The sequence below is a fragment of the Lissotriton vulgaris genome, chromosome 3_1 (genome assembly GCF_964263255.1).
Source record: "Lissotriton vulgaris chromosome 3_1, aLisVul1.2, whole genome shotgun sequence".
NCBI lineage: Eukaryota > Metazoa > Chordata > Amphibia > Caudata > Salamandridae > Lissotriton > Lissotriton vulgaris.
In genome coordinates this window covers 286,953,512-286,974,442 of record NC_141689.1, presented here as the reverse complement: position 1 = coordinate 286,974,442, position 20,931 = coordinate 286,953,512, and the positions used below count along the sequence as shown (strand labels likewise).

The following is a 20,931-nucleotide window of genomic DNA, read 5'->3' as shown; positions in this document are numbered from 1 at the left end:
AGGCCGCCTTGATGCACATGTAGAGGTAGCTAAATTATTTTACCCAGTGGGATTCTTGCAGAAAGTGCCTATTGGCTGGCATGCATCCTCCTGCAAGCTCCTCCATAAATAACCCAACTACATAAGTTACTTCCTACCGCTGTTCTTAAGCGTAGAGTAAAGCCCTTGTTTTCCATGTATCTTCCTATAGTATCTGCCAGTTAATTCATGTGCTAACCACATGTACCTTTACGCTCAGGGGATATACACAATCTGGTTCGCAATGGTTCTGACATCTTCTACTGTGTGCAGATGGCAGTGGGATTGCAAATTGTTGTTTAGGGATTCTAACCCAATACCTCTTCATGAGTGCATTCAGTAGTCTTTCGTCAGCTACTTGTGATCCTGCTATGAAGTGGAATTGGTGGAGAGCCCTAAAGATGTGACACCGTCATAGGGTCTGGCCAGCAACACACTGTGATGTACTTTTCTGTCAACAAAGGAGGAGTACAAAACATGTGGAAGTAGTCAATTTATGTTTTAGGTCGAGGACCGTTGCACTGCGTAGCAGTGGGCTGAGCCGAAGATTTTATGTTTCTTAGAGGGGGCTGGAACCCACCCCTCTTCTCCATTGGCTGGCTTCCTAAACGGAGGCCAGCCATTGATTCAGGGGCATTTTTTTGCTTTCTTTCTATCTGTGACGTCATCAGTCACTCAGCAAAAAACCCGCCCCTGAATCGCGGAAGTTTCGGAGCTTTGCGGCAGCCATTTCTGCCCGACATGCATATGAATCGGTTGCGTAGTGTAAAGCGCTCTAATACCGCTTATCTGCAGTTTTTATGCCCCCTAGCGCTTAGGAGTGCTTTCTTTTAAAATTGTGCTTAGCCCCGTTTTATTACTTAAAATACGGGTGCTCACCCCATTCTGATCCCTCATCTACCGGGTGCCTACCCCGGATTGCTGCCTAAATCCACTTTTCTCCCTCCGGGCCGCCGCGCTGCCTGCGACGACCCGGAAGTAGTGGGCAGAGAAACCGGAAGTGGACTGGACCCTATCCAGCGATCCGGTGCAGACGAGTGAGGCAGGAAGCGAGCAAGTGAAGTCTGCGGGGCTCCCGTGTTATTGTTGAGCCCCGCCTGCAGCCGTGAGGAGAAGGAGAAGGGACACAGAGAAGCCGCCTGTTCCGCGTCGGGGCTCCCGGGTGAGGAGGAGAGCCCCGTGCCCTGCAGCAGCTGTGTCCATGAGGCGGAGGGGGCCCGAGGCACATTGCCGGTGCATGCCCCCGCCGCGGTGGAAGGAGACGCGCCGCAGGTCCAGGAAGCCGGTGAGTAAAAGCCGGCTGGGGGGGGGGGAGAAGGTGCGAGGTTGCGTACCCGGCCGGTGCCTTGACCTGAGCAGCTCCGCTCTGCAGAGGGCTGCTCCTACGTTGCTGTTGGTGTCTCGGGCGGCCCCATTTGGCAGTGGGCAGCTCCTCTGTGATTTGGGGGCATTTCTCACTTCAGAGTCCCCCGAGAGGGACTCCCACGGTTGCGGGCAATATTGAGGGTAGAGCGGCCCCAGTGGGCAGCGGGCCGCTCCCCCAGCTGGCAGTGTTGTTTCTCGAGCCCATGAGGCTCAGAGGGGGCATTTAGTTTCTTGAGGACACTTGCATTATCTTTATGCCTTAAAATATAAACGTAATTTTTTTTTTACTTTAAAAAAAAAAAAGGGGGCTCCGCTGAAGCCAGTTAAGTCGGGACAGAACGTGAAGGGTACTAGTACTAGTTTGAGAAGTGTTATGGGCAATATCTATAAAAAATAAGATTTGGGGTGTTTTCGTAACAGACGGGTGCCAGCTTTCTCCTTTGTGTCTGCTAGCTGGGCCTTCCCAGGGAGGGACAGGGGCAGAGGTAATTCACACTGCACGCGACTGGGTTCTTTCACAGTTACAGCACACTTGCCACCTGGGCGGCAGTCCCGACCTGCCTGTGTTGCAGTATGGGCGACACCTTTGAGTGATGCTGTTCGGGATAGCCGCTTTCCCACAGGAGAGCCCTCAAACCCCTTTCCCACCCCCTCTTCCCACTGTGAGAGGATTATAAAGAGGAAACAATTACGTGCTAATTAACCTGGTAAGTACCACCAACCCAAGCAGCACACACCATGAATAACAGGAGTGGGAAACAAATGCTTGTATGTTTTTAGGGGGAATGTTTTTTTGATATGCTGTGAGAATTTATGAGGTGACTTACGTTTGCGTTCCACAACCCACTGGAGCTGCATTATTTATTTGGAGGGATACATGGGCCCAACACTGCAAATTAAAAGGCCTTTTGGCATTTTTTATGCTTATCTATGCTCAAATTGTTTGCTTACAAGTAGGTTGTTTTAAGGCTTTGTCATGAGGAAGCCCATTCCCCCATTTTGGCCGCACCCCCACATCACCCAAACTAGGCACCAATAGCACTTAAAAAAAAAAACTTGGTTTATGATGGAGCAGCTTTATTAAAAATTGGCCAACCACACTTGTGAAAAAACAGTCATAAAAATTCAAAGTGATAAAAGGCATGTGAGTAATGAAAGTGATCCGGTTTTTGTGCCTCTGTGCCCTGCTTGTGATCCGGTTTGTGTGCCTCTGTGCCCCCCTGCTCCCTCGTTGCATGTGCTTGCTGCCCCCTCGTTGCTTGTGCTTGCTCTCCTACCCCTGCCCCCTCGTTGCTAGTTGTGCCTCTGTGCCCTGCTTGTGATCCGGCTTTTGTGCCTCTGTGCCCCCCTGCCCACTCGTTGCTTGTGCTTGCTGCCCCCTCACTGTTTGTGCTTGCTCTCCTGCCCCTGCCCCCTTGTTGCATGTTGTGGTTCTGTGCCCTGCTTGTGATCTGGTTCTTGTCCCTCTGTGCCCCCCTGCCCCCTCGTTGGTTGTGCTTGCTCTCCTGCCCCCTCGTTGGTTGTGCTTGCTCTCCTGCCCCCTCGTTGTGCTTGCTTTCCTGCCCCCCGTTCCCTCGTTGTGAGCGTTGTTTCTGGCCTCTGTTCTGTGTGTGTGTGTGTGTGTGTGTGTGTATACTCTCTACTACTCTCTAATGCTCACCTATTGCCATTGTAAATGACAACACCACTTATTTATGTTTAAAAAAAATAGTCATGAGCAATGCCAATAGCTCTACCTTTAATAATGCCGAGACCATTGCATTGTAAATGCTTGTTCCAATTGTTCTTGAGTTGTTTTTCTTTATCCAAAGCTGAAGCATAGATGAACAGCCTATTAGGAGTGGCAGGGGAGGTGCTGAGGGGTAAAGCTCATGAAGTTACATTGGTGGGGTAGTTGCAAATCGTGTTTTTTTGTGTTGTCCAAATGATACACAATGTGTCGGTCCTCTGATAGGTACTGAGAAGTCGTACAGCTGCAGTGTCATGTCTTGCGTCCAGTCTCTGGTTCCTAACATCCAATCCACAATTTGAGGTCTAAGATCTGCGTTTTCCTCAATATGCATCACACACTTTTGTGGTACATCTGTTTCTACAGGAATAATGTACTATATCTGCCCAGCTATCAGTACCTTGATGTGCCCCCTCCTAAGAAGATCGCACAAGCTTCCTGCAGATTACTTGGCACAATCTGCTCGTCTTGAAGGGGCATCTTTGAGTATACACACACGAGATGGGCATATGTTGACCCAGTGACAAAAAATGGATGAAAGATGCATTTCTGTATTCTCCTTTGTATATAAAAATGACTGTGCATTAAATGCAAAGCCAGCTCCAATGCTCCACATCTGGTGGGTGCATTCAAGTCATAAACCTTCTCCAATTTATATCATCTGGCGGAAAGCCTACAACAAGCATTTACAATGCAATGGTTTCGCCTTTGGAAAAAATAGAGCTATTGGCATTGTAAATGACAACATTTTTATTTATGTGTTGGTTTTGAAAACAGATAAATAAATAGCATTGTCATTTACATTGCCATTAGCTTAATCTCAGACGTGAGTCCCAGGCTCTCCACACCACTGGAGTCAAGCTATCCAGGCTGATGAAGGCTGATAGCCAGAAACCGGTCCTTGGATGCTTGATTCGGGTCTGGGAAAGACATGGCTTGGTAGTTCGGACTGGAATGTTCCCATGAGGCACAGGGTCGGAGCTGATTTGCATATTGCCAGTGTCTAACCCAGGGTGGTGTGGAGTGCAAAAAAACGATGCATTTAGGCCCAGATCCTTGTACTGGGGTGAATGTATGACATTGTTCTACATTCTGTCCATCAACTGTGTTTTTTGCAATTGGCTTAATCTCAGCAGTCACTCTGCACTCCCTAGCATTCTGCAGTCACTCTGCACTCCCTAGCAGTCCCTCTGCAGTCACTCTGCACTCCCTAGTACTCCCTAGTCTCTCTGTTGTCCCTAGCACTGCCTAGTCACTCTGCACTTTCTAGCACTCTCTAGTCACTCTGCACTCTCTAGCACTCCCTAGTTTAGTGGTGAACCAGTCTAGGGAAGTATGAAATTAATTTTAGCTGTGTACACGTTAGTCTGTTATTTAGATTGAGTAGTTCTGATATCAATGCTATTCTACATTATTTTGTTATTCTATTCGCAGGTGAAACCATTTCTATTTTTTTTCCTAACTCTGCGAGCACACTTTCAGTCAGTCAAAAGAAATGCTCCCCTCTGTTTGTTTCACTGCATGCAGGGGGTTTGCCGCTTCCATCCTTCCTCCGTTTTATAGCCAAAGGTTACAAATGCCGCGCTGCTGTCCTTGGAGAGGAAGCCGCAGTTTGACCGATGGCCAGGACTTTTCACAAAAGCACAGATTCCCGGGACTTCATTCTCCGCCACAGTTTTCAGAAGTGACAAATCTGTACTAACTGTTAAAAAACCGAGGCCGGGCTATTCTCCGTCCTGTCATGCTAACTTGCAACTCAATACGACAAAAGAAGTCTCGGGGGGACGAGGGGGTGGACCCCGCTAATTGCTTCTCGCTGACCTCTTTGCCGCAGACCCCGCTGCTGACTGCTGGCCCAGTGGCGAAGACGGCAAATGAGGTGTGAAAGCGCGGATTCTTTTAAAGGCTATGATTCCGGCTTGTCGGAACAAGAAAACGGTCATCAGGCGGATTTGCAGATGCTCACTCAGGAGATGCAGACTGTGTATTAATGAAGGATTAGAGTACGCCACACAAGGTGTGAGGGACACCAGGCAGCTTTGAGGCGCAGCTCAAAACAATGAGCACTCAATCCGTACAGCCGATATGGCATCTAAGGCGACAGTGTAGAATAACAAGACCCCACAGTAATCCAACAAGCACTGGCCGCGCGGACGTAACAGTAAAGCTGCGCGGCCGCGAAATGAAACAAGTCATGCGCCGCCTAAGCTAAATGCCCTAAAGTATTGGAATATGCAATTAACCCCCTTCAAAACTCCTGTGAAATACGTCTTTTACAGCCAATTTGTCACAGTATGCTTTAAAAGACCCCGTTTGGGCGTGGCTTGTTTTCTTGGTGAGAACTTTAACTTCTTCAGAAGACTGTCTCGGGCAATGTGGGTGGCGTGGCTGTGTGAAACTTTTTACCGGACAGGCGTTCGTTTCCAGTCAAGCTCTTGTTACATCTTTAACAGTACGACTAACTAACTGCAAAAATTTTACTAATCAGCTCCTGCTGAAACAACAGTACTAGTGTGAAGCAAAAGAGAAAAGAAGCAGTTCTCAGGAAGTTGCAATAAACTTGACTGGCAGCGCGTGAGTGATATATCCGGGAACCTTCAATTATGACGCATGTAGTATTCTATCGCAATTGCAGTGCAAGTTCTTTGGACGTGGAGTGAATTTGAAAGGTTAACGGCCTTCGCACTGAATCACAGAAGTAATTCCACAGCCTTCCTCTGTCTGCTTATCCCCCTGAGCCTGTACTGTGGTACAAGCCACAGCGAGGATTATCCGCTTGCTTCTGTATCACGTGCTTCCTCTCAAAAACAAACTATGACTATAGCGCTTTGCTTTTGGTTACAAAAATATATTTTGTTCGGCACTTACAGTGGTTTTCAGCTCCAACAGTGCATTTTTAGTGATCGTTTTGACCGACATTACAGATGACTTTCAGATAAACAACTTCGCCTTGTTTATCTGACTTTTGCTACTGTTACACCACATTTTAGGGAAACCTCCTGAAGCTTGCAAACAAAGTGGCACGGGGTGGGGAGGGGGGTTGAGAATGCAACTGTGCGCTGCAGGGACTGTTAAACCTGTTTGCAATGAGGGTTGCCAGCGTGAGAGATTCACCACAGCAGGATAGCGATCTAACAGCTAAATCACACTAGGGCTCGTATGAATACAGTAGTTTGTTCACATACACAGAATTGCAAACTCGTTCGATACATCAGGCCCAGGGTTCATATTCTCAAGGGGAAAGATACAGCGGGAGGGGGGCCGGCAGGCACACGGACAGCGGGGGGGGGGCGGGAAAGGAACGGACAGCGGGAGGGGGGGGCGGGAAAGGAACAGACAGCGGGAGGGGGGTGGGAAAGGAACGGACAGCGGGAGGGGGCAAGGAAGGCACTCACCTGAACTTCCCCGGGCGGCGGTCGGCAGCAGAATGACGAACACAAACCTGGACGCCCCAAAAAAATAAACCCCGCCCACGGCCGCGATGACGTTGCGGAGGGAAGAAATCGCGGGAACGCCCACAAATCTGGTCAGGCCATGACGGACAGATCTCTGTTCCAATGGCTAGCCTCCATTTATGGAGCTAGCCAATGGAACAGAGGGCGTAATCCCAAGCCCACTCTGTTCCAACATAAGATTTCGCCTGCGCCGAAAAGCTGCACAGTGCGCAGCCTTCGACCAGGCGAAACCTAAAAAGATGGGTGAGCAATATGAGTGCATGCTCACTGATCGGAATTGGTTTGTAGCAGGCTTTACAAACAGTTTTACTTAATTGCTAAAGGCATTGTTTTATGTCACATTGCTAGGTTCCTTGGGATATTTTCATCAGTTGTTTATAAGAGAGAACCCAAAAGCGGACTGCCGTTGTTTATACTTAATTGATATACAGAGCAACTAACACATAATGCATTGTAATTATATTTCATTTTTTAGGCGCTGATACGAAAATCATGAGAAACAGTGGCAAAACTAGGATGAAACGGACCAAAATTGACTATCTGATGAATTACATGGTGTATATGGTAAATATAGTGAACTCGATATGTCCACTTGTTACTTTAGAGACAGATGAGTCTGCATGTTAACTTTACTTTGAAACCCCGCTTTAGCAGGAGATATTTCATATGGTCTATACTTTATTTGGCGTTTTTGATCTGTGCTGACATAGAACTACGAAAATGTCTAAAACTGGGAGCTGAAAATACTTAATATATTTCATCCCCAATAAAATCTAACTGGCATTCTTCATGACCCCATTCACTTGCTATGCATTTGTTTGTGTTTTAAGTAAGTTGCAAATGCATAATGCGGTCCATTCTTTTTAGCATAGATCACTTGGGGAGCTATCATTTATAATGTTTTTTTTATCAAGCAGAGCCTTTACCACGCAGCCTTTCCCATGCATGCAATTTTTGGTGCCTTTCTCACGTATATCTTTACCAAGGTATTTGGTATATTTTATTTATTTTAGAGTTTTATATAGCGCTAGCTAGACCTGAAGGTATTGGAGCACTTTGCATGTTATGCAAAGATGTTTAATATATTTTCACCAAAATGCCCAACAGCTTTAGGAGGGAACACACAGCTCACCGTCCCTCCAGACTTCTGTTCTGCACTCGCCACCAGTTTCGGGTATTTATTTCATACTGCCAACACGTTTCAAGTCACACAGACTGTTCTTCATGGGCTGTTTTCAAATGAAGTACTAACTCGATTTCCTGTTTGTTTGCCTCTTTTATAAACAAACAGGAAATTGAGTTTGCTTCTTTTCACCACAGCCTACTAAGGTAATAATTAAAATGAAATACAAAGAGAACACTTGAACTTACTATAAGTGCAATGGTTCCGCTGCAGGACTTTGTGTCGCATCATTCTGCACAGAAAAGAACTGCACTATGCAAATTGCCACTAGAGGCTGCTGTTGTAAAAATGCCGAAAATAAAAGGAACCGGATTCAGAAGCAGAGAGTGTTTCAAGCTTTCTTTTTGAGCCCATGAGGAAGGGGTGATGGCCCTGAAACGCGTTGGCAAAAGCAAAATAATGGGGTGCAAAGAAGCGGGCTGCTAAAGAAAACCGCATGATTGGGAGAAGTCGAGTGCGCTCTGATGCACAATGGCACATTAGTTTCAATATAAATAAATATATATTAAAAAATAATATCTATCTAGATAGATATCCACTTGTGTCACCTTCTAGCGGCAGTAAATCACGAACATCAGCTTGTATAAAGGTAGCCTTTTATGCAGCAAAAAATTGTTCGGCAATCTTACTCTACGCGTTTCGGGAAAGTTTTCCCTTGTTCACGAAAACTTTCCCGAAACGCGTAGAGTAAGATTGCCGAACAATTTTTTTCTGAATAAAAGGCTACCTTTATACAAGCTGATGTTCCTGATTTACTGCCGCTAGAAGGTGACGGTGACACAAGTGGATTTTGAGGTTCGCCACCTCTTCACGAACCACTGTCAAGAAGTGGCTGGAGCATGGTGTTGCTCAGCTGATGCTGAGCACAAGGAGCTTCTAATATATATATATATATATATATATATATATATATATATATATATATATCATATAATCCATTCAGTCAAATTTCTTTACTTGGATAAAAGAATTAATAACAGATACATGCAATAAAATCAAGGTGTAAAAAGTAAAAAAAAGTTTAAAAACAGAAATACAGCCCTGAATTATATGAAAATTTGACATGCTGCTTATGGTCATACAGGAATCTCATAGGAATCTACCCTTAGTCAGGCTCATACAATCGATTTGCCAGATGACTATTTCTTTTCCTTACTCTTAATGCCTCAAAAATAAAAAATAAATATATATTCACAAAAAAACTAGGTTAACATAACGTTCTAGTTAGGTGACTATGTCCGTGACAACGCTAATGTTTTGAACTAAACAAAACACAGAAATTCACCGGTTTTAGGTAACAGGGGTAATTATGCAGTGTGCCCTGCCATGCACTGCTTATGACCTCTCATATTACATCACTCATGACATGTTCTAGGAAATCATTCATGACCTCACTGATTAGCATTTTTATAGCTCCCAAAGGCTGGGAGCTGACTGTTTCTCCCGTTTGGTGGGACATTCAAAAATGTTTCCTCCAGATGGGAGCAAAAACGTAATAAAAACAAGAAGCAATAGATATACAGACTGATTATACAATGTGGCGCAACAAGGAACTTAATAGATCAATCTAAATCTAAAAATAAGCCAAAGAGAAAAGGCAATAATAAAAAATTTACCTAAAGAGAAAATAGCATTTTGTGATTTTTTTTCTTTTCAGAAGGAGTATAAAAGAAAAATAAATAAAAGGCGAAAAGAAAAAGTAGGAGAAAGAAAAACAGAGAAGGGGAAAAAAAGAGAAAACTGGAAATATAATAACCTCTTCATCTAACATAATATTGAAACGTTAATCTTATAATAATGACATTGGTTTCCAAAAACATAGTAATACCTATATGTGTGACATATGACAAAATAAACTAAAAGAAGGTAATCCAATATTCATAGAGGTTGATAAACAAAAGAACTGTCTCGATTACGTAGCGCAGATGCAGATAAGTAGTTAGTGAGTGGAGACCAAAGGGCTTCTTTATGAATAAGTTGTTGAAGGTTTTGGAGGAAGCTCTGTCTAGTTTGTGGTGATAATAAAGAAGATTCCACCAGGCAAAGAAGGAAACATTGGATGCATCTTTCCAATTAGAAGTGATTTATCTGAAGGGCGATAGTAATTAACACGTCTACAAATATGCCTATCTTCCGAGAACGATACCAATATGAGGAGTTACTTCCTAAAAATATGGAGTATATTTCAACGTGAAAATTAATAGTACAAATAGAGGAAATTGACTCACACACTCTAGTCCAAAAAAGGGCAATATTAGGGCAAAGAAAAAAGGAATGCATAACAGAACCGGGAGTAGAAGGACATACCCAACAATTCGGGGATAAATGTGAACTATATTTGGAGAGTGATAGTGGAGCTAAAAATAATCCATGATAAAAATAATAAAGGGTCTGAGTGGTACTAGAATTGCAAGAGGTATGATGTATGCGTGTCCAAATGAAGTTCCATGTATCAACAGAGAGGGAATGTTGAAGATCAGACTCCCATAAAACCTCAACTTTATTTTTAGGACGGCTTGGGGTTAGAAGAGAAATGTAGATATTTGTAAATTTGGGAGGCTTTAATGTAAGGGGAAGAGGGTAAAGGTTCTAACAAAGGATCTTGAGGGGGAAGAAAAGAACCAGAGAGTCGAGAAATGTGTTCCGTTAAGAACAAACGTAGAGATTCATATCTTGATAACGAGGAAGCAGGTAAGTCAAAACCGGACCGAACCTCTTGTAATGATAGACAACGAGAATCCTGTATCAATTGTTTAACTTGAAAGATCCCTTTAGCAACTCATGTTTTCCAAAAAATAGTGCGATTGGACAATTTGATGTGTTTGTTATGCCAAAGAGGTGAGTCCAAAAATATCTGTAAGGGGCTTTGAGATTTACATTTAATAGGATAAAAATTGGAAATAAATTTGGAAATCGTAGGGTAATTTAAAGAACGGAGATGATGAGTAAAACTTGCTAAAGGAGAAAAAGGGAAAGGAGATATCAAAGATTTCTCCAGCCTTTGCCTTACTGAAGTGAAAGAACCTTCCTTGATAGATATATACGGTAACATTTTACAAATTAGAAAAGAGGAATGATATTGTCGAAAATTGGGAAAATGGACACCACCCAGATTCTTAGGAGCAGAGAGAAAGGCAAAAGAGATACAAGCTTTCTGACCATTCCAGAGAAATTAACTAAAAATTCCCTTTCGAGTTTGAAAAAGTGTTAAGGGTATTTTTACAGGTAACATGGATAAATAAAAACTAATAACTGGAAGCAGCATCATTTTAATGGCTTCTAATCTACCCCACCATGACAAAAAATGAGACACCATCTAACAGTCATATTTTTAAGAAAACCTCATCCAAATTAGACTGAATTTTTTCTAGGGTGAAAGAATATTTAATCTCTAAGCACGTAATATTATTAGCATTCCATTTTAAATCAATTCCCTCTAACATGCTTCGCAAACAGTTTTTATTTAAGGGGAGCACTTCAGATTTGGAAAAATTCAATTTATAGCCTGAAAAGGCAGCATAAGAAGAGAGTTCAGTAAAAGCATGCATAGAGGTAGAAGGATCGGAAACATGTAACATATCAGCATAAGCCGTAAATTTAATTTCAACAGATTTGTGCGTAAAGCCTCAAAGCGGGGGAGTGTTGTAAAGAGTGAAGAAAGGGCTCAAGAGCAAGGATAAAAAATAATGGGGGCAGAGGGCATCCCTGACGAGTACCTCTTTGTAAAGGGAAATAAGAAGATTGAGAGCCATTAACGAAAACTGAAGTAGTTGGAGAGGAATATAATAAATTGACAAGAAGGACCAACACCATGCCATTTAAGAGCGCGCATCATAAATAACCAATGAACACGGTCAAAAGCTTTTTCCGCGTCTAATGTGATGGTGGCTATAGGGGAAGAACTCTTAGATGCTGGATGAATAATATTCAGGAAAGTTCTGGAATTATCAAATAATCCTACCTTTAACAAACTCTGTTTATTCATAGACAATTAAATCCGGAAGTACTTGATTACAAAGGGCTAAGATCTTGGCAAATAGCTTACAATCAAGGTTAGTCAAGGATACGGGACGATAGTTGGCGCAACAGGAAGGGTATTGTTGTTTTTAAGAACTTACTTGCTGGGAAATTGGATGCTAGAGGCAGCGGAGCCAGCGCTGACCCTGCACTCTGATTGACAACACTCCTCGCGCCACGAGCGGAGGCCACGCCCTTTTTAGGCCATGCCCCCTGCCGACACCTACTTATAGACGCCGAGTTAAGGGCTCTAAGTAGAAGCTTGAGACACACTCCTGAGGCGGAAGCCGGGAGCGATTTACTTTTTAAAAATCTTAAAACTGTCACAATTTAACGTGTGTATTGTTGTTTTTAAGAACTTACTTGCTGGGAAATTGGATGCTAGAGGCAGCGGAGCCAGCGCTGACCCTGCACTCTGACAACACTCCTCGCGCCACGAGCGGAGGCCACGCCCCTTTTTAGGCCACGCCCCCACGGTCCCCACCCATTGAATCAGCATAAATAATGTGCATCTCCCGGTCGCGCAGCGGGCAGCGTAGCGGGCGCGACGTTTGCGCGCCAAAGGCACGCCTAAGGCAAGCCCGTCTGCGCCCGTCCGCGACCAACCAGGGGCCACCCCCCCTGCTCAACTATCACGCCAGACCATCACCTATCACCCGCAATCCCTTCACCAATTAAACCAGACAGTTGGGCCATCCTGTCTACACACATGGGATCCCTCTACCCAACACTCCGTCTGTAACCAATGTGGCTTTCACCTTTCTCATGGTATAAAGAATCCCACTTCATTCTCCATGTTGTTGCTTAACTGCCGTTCGCTCCCTAAACACTCCACAGAAATCTCTCTATATTAGAGGAAATAAGCCCTGACGTTTTTTTCGTCACCGAGACCTGGTTACAGGAACATTCTGAACCTGACCTGGTACAAGCACTCCCTCCTGGCTATCAAATATTTCGCCTCGACCGGAAAAAGGGCATTGGCGGTGGTCTAGCTATAATTTACAAATCAAATTACACTGTCACCAGTACCCCTGTAGACTTCCCAGACTGCGAATGCCTCCCATTTTTCATAAAATTAAGTGCCACACATACCTTTTCGGGTATGCTTATATATCGTCCCCCTGGACCACAAAGGCAATTTCTCTCAGACCTCACCTCGATAGCGGCAAGTCTTGCAGTCAGCACTGCCAATTTCACAATTCTGGGTGACCTTAACATCCACCTGGATGACCCAAACGACTCTATAGCAAGGGATCTGTTTTTGGGCCTAAGTGCCCTTGAACTGCACCAACGTGTCACCGGCCCCACGCATCAAAAGGGTCATCTCCTGGACCCCGTCTTCAGCAACTGTAATAACCTCCACATTGGAAATTCCTCCCCCCTCCCCTGGACAGACCACTTCCTTATCCCGTTCACTTGGACTCTGCCCGATCACTCCCCCCCCAACCCCCGTTGGCGCAACGCTCACGTAACTGGTCTAAACTCCACCTATCTGAGTGGGAGGAACTCCTACAAGGTACTAAACCTACTAATACATCTATCCCCACTCAAGACAATGACAACTTCAACCTGTGGATCACCAGTTCCCTTGATACAGTTTTACCACTAAAAAACTCCCATCCTAAACGGGGCAATCCTACAGCCCCGTGGTACTCAAACGAGCTACGAGAAGCAAAACGTGTATGTAAACGACTGGAGAGGAAATGGCGCCTCAGCTACCTCCCCTCAGATAAATCATGCTATAGAACAGCAATCAAAAACTACAAAACGGAAATTCATCTGGCCCAGGCTAAATACTTCGAACTCAAGATTGAAAATGCAGCGTCCAAACCCAAAGAAATCTATCGAATAGCCAAAACCCTCCTACAACTTCCGGAACCACCGAAGCACCTCAACAATACTCAGGCCCATTGCGAGGAATTAGCTGAGTTTTTTTACCAGAAAATTGAAACCATCAACTCCTCTTTCCCCCTCCTCGTCACTCCACCCACAGATTTCGTCAACACAAGTAGCCCGATCACCCACTGATCCTGCTCCCCCCAGTACCCTCATACAGATCACACCTTTGATCTCGCCTATTATTCTAGACCTGCTCAATTCCTCACTTCGTACTGGGATCGACCCTTCCCTATGCAAAAGAGCAATGGTCAAAGCCCTTTTAAAAAAAAAAACCAATCTCGACCAATCTAACCCCGCCAACTACCGTCCCATCTCCCTCCTACCATGGCTCAGTAAACTCCTCGAAGCATGTCAATTCAGTTCTCACCAACTTCTTAGAAGCCAATAACATCCTCGACCCCTCTCAGACCGGCTTTAGGCCCCGTCACGGAACGGAGACGGCATTGATTGCAGTGACGGAGGAGGCACGAAGGATCCTGGACGATGGCGGTTCTACGGCCATCGTCCTACTCGACCTAAGTGCCGCCTTCGACACTGTCAATCATAACATCCTACTCCATCGTCTTGGAGGAATAGGAGTGACCGGGACCGCCCTCAGTTGGATGAGTTCCTTTCTGACTGACAGATCCTTCAAGGTTTTTGAGAGAGACTTCACCTCTGCCAGTAGACCACTTAACTGTGGGGTGCCTCAGGGCTCATCCCTGAGTCCCACCCTTTTTAATGTCTACCTGCGCCCCCTAGCTGATGTCGTCCGCCCATTTGGTGTGAAGATCGTCTCCTATGAGGACGGCACGCAGCTAGTGGTATCTCTTGACCCCCCCCCCTAAACTCTCAACACAGCCTACACAAATGTCTGGAAGCAGTCGCCACCTGAATGTCCAGCTCTTGTCTTAGGCTTAACGGGGAAAAAACTGAGATAATACTCCTTGGTAATAACATCGCCAAAACCATCGACCCCATCTGGCCTCCTTGCTTAGGCAACCCCCCGCAACCCAAGGAACAAATCAAGAGCCTTGGCATCTAGCTTGCCCACACTCTGTCCTTCAACCATCAGGCCACTAAGCTAGCTGCGACCTGTTTTGGCCTGATGAGACTGCTCCGCAAAATTCTCCCTTTGCTCCCATTCCACTCGAGACGAATCGTGGTTCAAGGACTGATCCTTTCCCGCCTCGACTGTGGAAATGCCTTATATCTTGGAGCACCCCAATCCACAATCAACAGACTCCAGGTTATTCAAAACTGCGCAGCAAGAATTCTTCTGGATATCCCCCGCCGAACGTCAGTAAGAGCCAGACTGAAAGATCTTCACTGGCTCCCGGTGAGATCTAGAATCGAGTTTAAGAGCATGTGCACTGCACACCGCTCTTACTGCGGAACAGGCCCTCCCACTAACTCTTCCTTTGTGAAAACCTACCAGCCTACTCGTTCTCTCAGATCTGCGACCTCACACCTCGCCTCAGTACCACGCATCAGGAAGGCCAGATGTGGTGGTCGTTCGCTCTCCTACAACCTGGCCAGGATCTGGAACTCCCTCCCTCTCAATCTCATATCCGAACCCAACCTCCTTACCTTCCGAAAAATTCTCAAAACCTGGCTATTCAGCAAAACCTCTGTTTAAAACCAAAACCTAGCCTCCCTCTTCCCACCTCTCCGGATTAGTTCAAGTTCCCTACAGCGCTGGGACGCCCCTGGGTAGCCAACGCGCTTTACAAATCCTCATTCCATTCCATTCCATCTTTTTTAGGAATGAGACAAATCATAGCTTCAAGAAAGGAAGCTCGAGCCTCTCCATTAAGAGCGATATATTGAAAAAGAGATAAAAGATGTGGCAGAAGAACAGACGAAAAGCAAGAATAGAACTCCGCAGTAAGTCCATCAGGACCAGGAGCCTTATCCTTGGGTAGAATGGACAATCAGGAAGAGGGGAAGAGCGGGGAGGTAACGAATCAAAAAATTAGTCTAGATTAGCATCAGAAGGGGACGATTCAGGAGTATAAAGGGTTTTATAGAAATCTGTAAAACATGCTAATATTGCTTCATCTTTAAAACGAGGAATATCGTTATCATCAATAATCTTAACCACTGTAGTTCTTTGAGATTTCACCTTCAAATAGTTTGCTAACAACTTACCGGCTCGGTTGCGACTGCCATTAAATTTAGAGTTTATTAGAGAAATGTCCGGGATGCCTCTTCTGTGGATTTCCTATTAAACTCAAGCTTTGCCTGGACCAAAGAAGTGAGGGAATCAACATTTTTAGATGAAAAATACGTGTGTTCCAATTTTTTAATGGAAGAGAGCAAAGAAATGGATTCTTTGCAAAATGTTTTCTTTTTGGTAGCTACATAATCAATAATGAAGCCTCTTGCTGTGGTTTGAAAGGAATCCCAAATAGTATGAAAGGATATATCAGGAGTAGAGTTAAGAAAGAATTCAGATTCAAAATCTTTAAAACAGCTTAGAAGTTGGGATATTTTGGAAGATAATTGTTAAAACGCCAACGTTGAGATTTTTAGGACAATGAAGGAAGATCTAAACTAATCAGAACAGGAGCGTGATCGGAGATAAGAATCGAGCAAATCTCTGCATGAATGAGGTTGGAAAGAAGATGCGGACTTAGAAATATATAATCAATTCTAGAGATAGAATTGTGAGCAGGAGAATAAAAAGTGTATTCTAAACTATCGGGATTGAATATTCTCCAAGCGTCTACTAGGCCTCTTGCAGATATGGTCTTAGCAAAGGTTTTTTTGCATTTTATTGGGAATGTACTTAACAGAGGATTTCCTATCAATGAAGGGATCCGTGATCTGATTACAATCGCCACCCACTGTGAGATTAGAACTAGAACATGCATGAAGAGTGTGGGACATGGATTGACAAAATTGTGAATCCATGCCTGTGCGACCATAAATGTCCAATAAAGAAACATGAGAACTATTGATAATATTGTGAAGAAGGAGCCAATGACCATTTTGATCCTTCTCCTTTTTCTAATGTGTGGGATAAGGATTTGTGAAAGAGTATTACAACACCATTTTTCCTGTCCTTGGAAGGGGAACAATATACGTGACCCACCCATTGCTTCCTAAGGGATTTGACATCACTCTCATTAAGATGGGTTTCTTGTAACATAGCAATTTTACATTGGAGTTTAGAGAGATGGGTATGTACCCGTTGCTTCATAACAGGATTACGCAATTCTTTTACATTCCATGAGATGATTCTAACATTCAGTCTTTACAATACAAACAAGACAGTAATATTATTAATGATGATGTACAATACAACATAATTGTACAGAACAAAACCAAGAAAAAATTGAGAAGTATGCGATTGAACATAAAAATAGCGACTAATGCAATTGAGGAAAAGAGAATAGGCATGAAAAAGAAAATGAATGAAGTGAAAAATTGAAAAAACAGGATAGTAAAGGAGAGGAGAAAAGAGGGAAAAATAAGAAATGCAAGTAATGAATTAAAAGATAAATCCAAAAATAAGAGGGGGTGAAAAAGGAAAAATCGCAAAGCAAGAAAAGGAAAGAAAAAGAAAGTATAAAAAACAAGTGATAGAAAAAGATAAGCTGACTAGAAGTCGGGAGACTTCAGTCAATTGAGAAGAAATACATTTCCATGGTGAAGAAAATAACATACTAGGTCAACTACATAACATAGAATAACATAGGCGGAAAAATAGCGACCAAAGAAAGACAAAGCAATAAAAAACTCAACACTTACCAAACATAAGGGATGACCGAGGAGTCTAGGGTCAGGATGGAAGGGCATGAGGTGGGAGACACCTGGGGAAAGGATCAGAACAAGAGGAGGAACAGCTACAAGAAAAACAAGGAAAAGTCACAATATGAAGAGTTCATTGAAGAAGACCTCCAAACCATTAAAGGCAAGGGAAAACAACAACTACAAATCATAAACCACAACAACATAGAGGATAAGAATCCTCAGAACAATTAAAGAGATAATAATCACAAAAAACAAACACATAACAGAGTAACAGTGCATCTCAGGGTCCTCCAAAGTGCATAGGGTCCCCTTTATGGCGAGAGATGAATTGTCTCAAGTCTTCAGGACGATCAAAGGAGTAGGACCTCCCTTTATAAGTAACCTTGAAAAAGCATGAATGTACTAAACCATATCTGGTGTTATTGGATCGAAGGATCGGATGGAGAGAAAGCAATTCTTTGCAACATGCTGCAATTGCGAGGCCACATCTTGAGAGAAGAAAACTTTTTGACCAGACCACAGCATCTGCTTCCTAGACTTTGCTGCTGAAAGGACCCCTAACAGTTCAGTGTATTCCAAAAACAAAATAACTATCCCTCTAGGATAATTTACTGACTAAGAAGGAGAAGAATCTGCAGAGAGTTGTGCAGTCCTTGAGACCAACAATCTTGGGAATATGTAATTCTAAAAAGGCCAGCATGTTGGACCCTTCCTCTCCCTCAGGAATGCCATAAATTTGAAGGTTATTGCGTTTGTTACGATTTTCTAAGTCTTCTGTTTGCGTTTTGAGGAGAGCAATCTCTTGAGAAATGGCCGCCACCTGAGGTAACAAATCCTGAGAATCCCTAATCCTCTGTTCCACCGCAGACATTCTTAAATCCAAGTTAGACCATTTCTCATCCAACCTCTGAAGAGTAGCGTTAATATCAATGACAAAAGGTTTAATCAACGTAATCTCTTCCATAGCAATGGGTAGTGGCGACTTGGTAGGCGAAGTGGGTTCCTTCTTATGTCGTTTAGGAGGAGCGGCCAGATTAGAATCTTTGCGGGAGGAAGACATATTTGTTAAAGTTGTTTTCTGACCAGGAGAGGGAGAATGCTCCGTATAGATAAGAATACTGAAAAGTTGAGTTTTAAAAATGTGCAGCGTAAAAGACACTAAGTGATATTATACAGCAGTCATCAAATTCTATTTCTTTGCATCAACAAAGCTGAAGTGTGGTCATTGACTCGGTCAGCATGTCATAGTTAAATGAGGCATAGCATATTAAGTCTATCCAGTGTAGAGGCTATTTAAGTATAGAGTTGAGTGTTGCACGTAGGATGTTCCTATGAAGAACTGTGTTTTCTGTCAGAAAATGTTGATATTTTTTTGCAAGAAATGATCCAGCACACAAATCAATGTATTGAAAATCTGTACAATAATAGTCACTATGCATAAGTCAAAAAATGAAAAAAGTTCAGTAGCAGAGTCTTTGGATGTTTTTTTTGGAAGTTCAGTCTTTATTTGATTCTTCACACATGTAGCCAACGCGTTTTGTCCTCCACGGACTTCTTCAGGGCTAATGGAATGAACTCTTCTTGATACTGATTAGATATGTTCTTCCATCCAGTCAAAAGGCAATGTTATTAAAACTTATTTGTTTATTTGGTGAAAGACAGACACTTCAATTTCATTAGGTAAGATGACTCGGGTCAGATAGCCCAGTGTAGCAGGAATTTGCAGGAGTAGATCAAGCCGGCTCCATCGCGTGGCGTCTTCTCTTGAGAAGAGTTAATTCCATTTGCCCTGAAGAAGTCCGTGGAGGACGAAACGCGTTGGCTACATGTGTGAAGAATCAAAGACTGAACTTCCAAAAAAAACATCCAGAGACTCCGCGGCACCATAAAAAAACGAGGCAATATATAGGATAGGTGCAATTGTGCTCAAAACCACTTTTCCCATAATTTTTTTCAAATAAGAAAATTTTGATATATAACAGATTTTGAGGAGGCAAAATTCAGTCATAAAAAGTTATCACATAGGCAAAATCGGGTGCATAACAATAACCTATGTATTGGAACAGTAAAGCAACGAAAAGCTTCCATTTATGCGCACAATCTCCTCCGGGAAAGCGAGAAGAAACCCGGTGAGGAGAAAACCAAAGATAAAGCATTTTATTGGCAAAAAAGATGGCGGTTGCGATGTATGCATGAAATGCGCCGCATGTTGTAAATGCATTGCAGGCAAAGTGGTGGTAAAGTCAAAATATTAAAGGGCTCAGGATCCACTTCACATATTTAGTGGGAGCGGCGTACCTTCAGTGTGCCTGTTGCTGAGCTGAGATGAAGCTGCGTTCCAGTCAGAGAGCGCGCCGCATAGTAAAGCCAAATTTCAGAGGAATACAGGATCACGGCAAGACGAAAAAGGTATCCTTAGTCTCAGCGGACACTCAGTCACCTGAATCCACTGTCAAATTCCACCTAGAAGGCACTTCATCGGCCGCCCTGCTCAGGAATCTTGATCTCGGTCTGGAGCGAGATCAACCCACTGCCATCTACGTCGGCGTTCAAGCCACGCCCCCTCAATGTCTGTGTTCTGAATGATCCAACCAACAACAAAACACTGTACATACCAAGAGAACAGTGAATAGGGGAGCAAAGCCCATTTTTCGGTGCAGGGAATAATCACCAGTGCTGGTTCTGATTTTCTCCCTCCAAAAATAATCGTATAGACTGTTCGGTTGGTTTGCACATGCAGCACTTTGAAGAGGCAGTCCCCTTCCCTCAGGAAGCATCCAAGATTTCGCACTCATTAGATGTCTCCTATAATTTTTTTACCTTTTGACATATTATGTACCATGTAAAGTTTAGAGTGAAGTACTTTTTTCAAACATTAAGAACTGCTGGACTCTGAATTATTACCTTGTAATGGTTGGTTTGTTTACTTCCAACTCATTAACCCAGAATATCCTCCATGAGTAAGATTTGGGCTGCTGGACTCCATTATCCTGAGGGCAAAGGTCTAATGGGTTCTATATGCTGCTCAGGTTTGGGTTCAGCAGTAACGGTAAGACCTAGAACACTATAGATACAAAGCTTGGTTTTTCTCTATCTGAGCCATGTTGCCTCGGTCTGCCCTGGAGCCCCTGATATATTTCCAACAAGGGTTGTCTTGCTGCAATGAATTAAAAATAGAAGTCAACAGCCAAAGGGGTGAAATTATATTGCTCTGGGCTGAAGAGCTTTTAGATAGTCTAGGGTAAGCGGTAAATGTATGAAAGGCGCTCATATATTAATTCTAATTACTATTGTACACCTATTTAAAGGAAACCGAAACGTAATCAAGCTGTGCTGAAGACAATTTGTAGATATGTACATAATGTATATTTACTTTAGACCATATTAATAAAGGTGAATTCCATAATGTGGGTTTATGACAAAATCTACCTGTTTTACGCCTGGAAGGAATTCACCTAAGGGTGCATGATGGCAGGGTTAGCTCCATTTACTAATCCCTACATCTACCCCAAGAGTGCAAAGTTCCC

At 43.6% G+C, this 20,931-nt stretch overlaps 1 protein-coding gene across 1 annotated transcript in view; it reads left to right on the top strand.

Annotated features, from left to right (window-relative positions):
• Nucleotides 1-20,931, top strand: part of ATP8B1 (ATPase phospholipid transporting 8B1) — a 496,708-nt gene that overhangs the window by 229,604 nt on the left and 246,173 nt on the right. Inside the window, exon 11 of the mRNA XM_086960445.1 lies at nucleotides 7,043-7,131. Coding sequence (XP_086816571.1) covers nucleotides 7,043-7,131 — 89 coding nt within the window. The remainder of the gene's footprint in view (nucleotides 1-7,042; nucleotides 7,132-20,931) is intronic.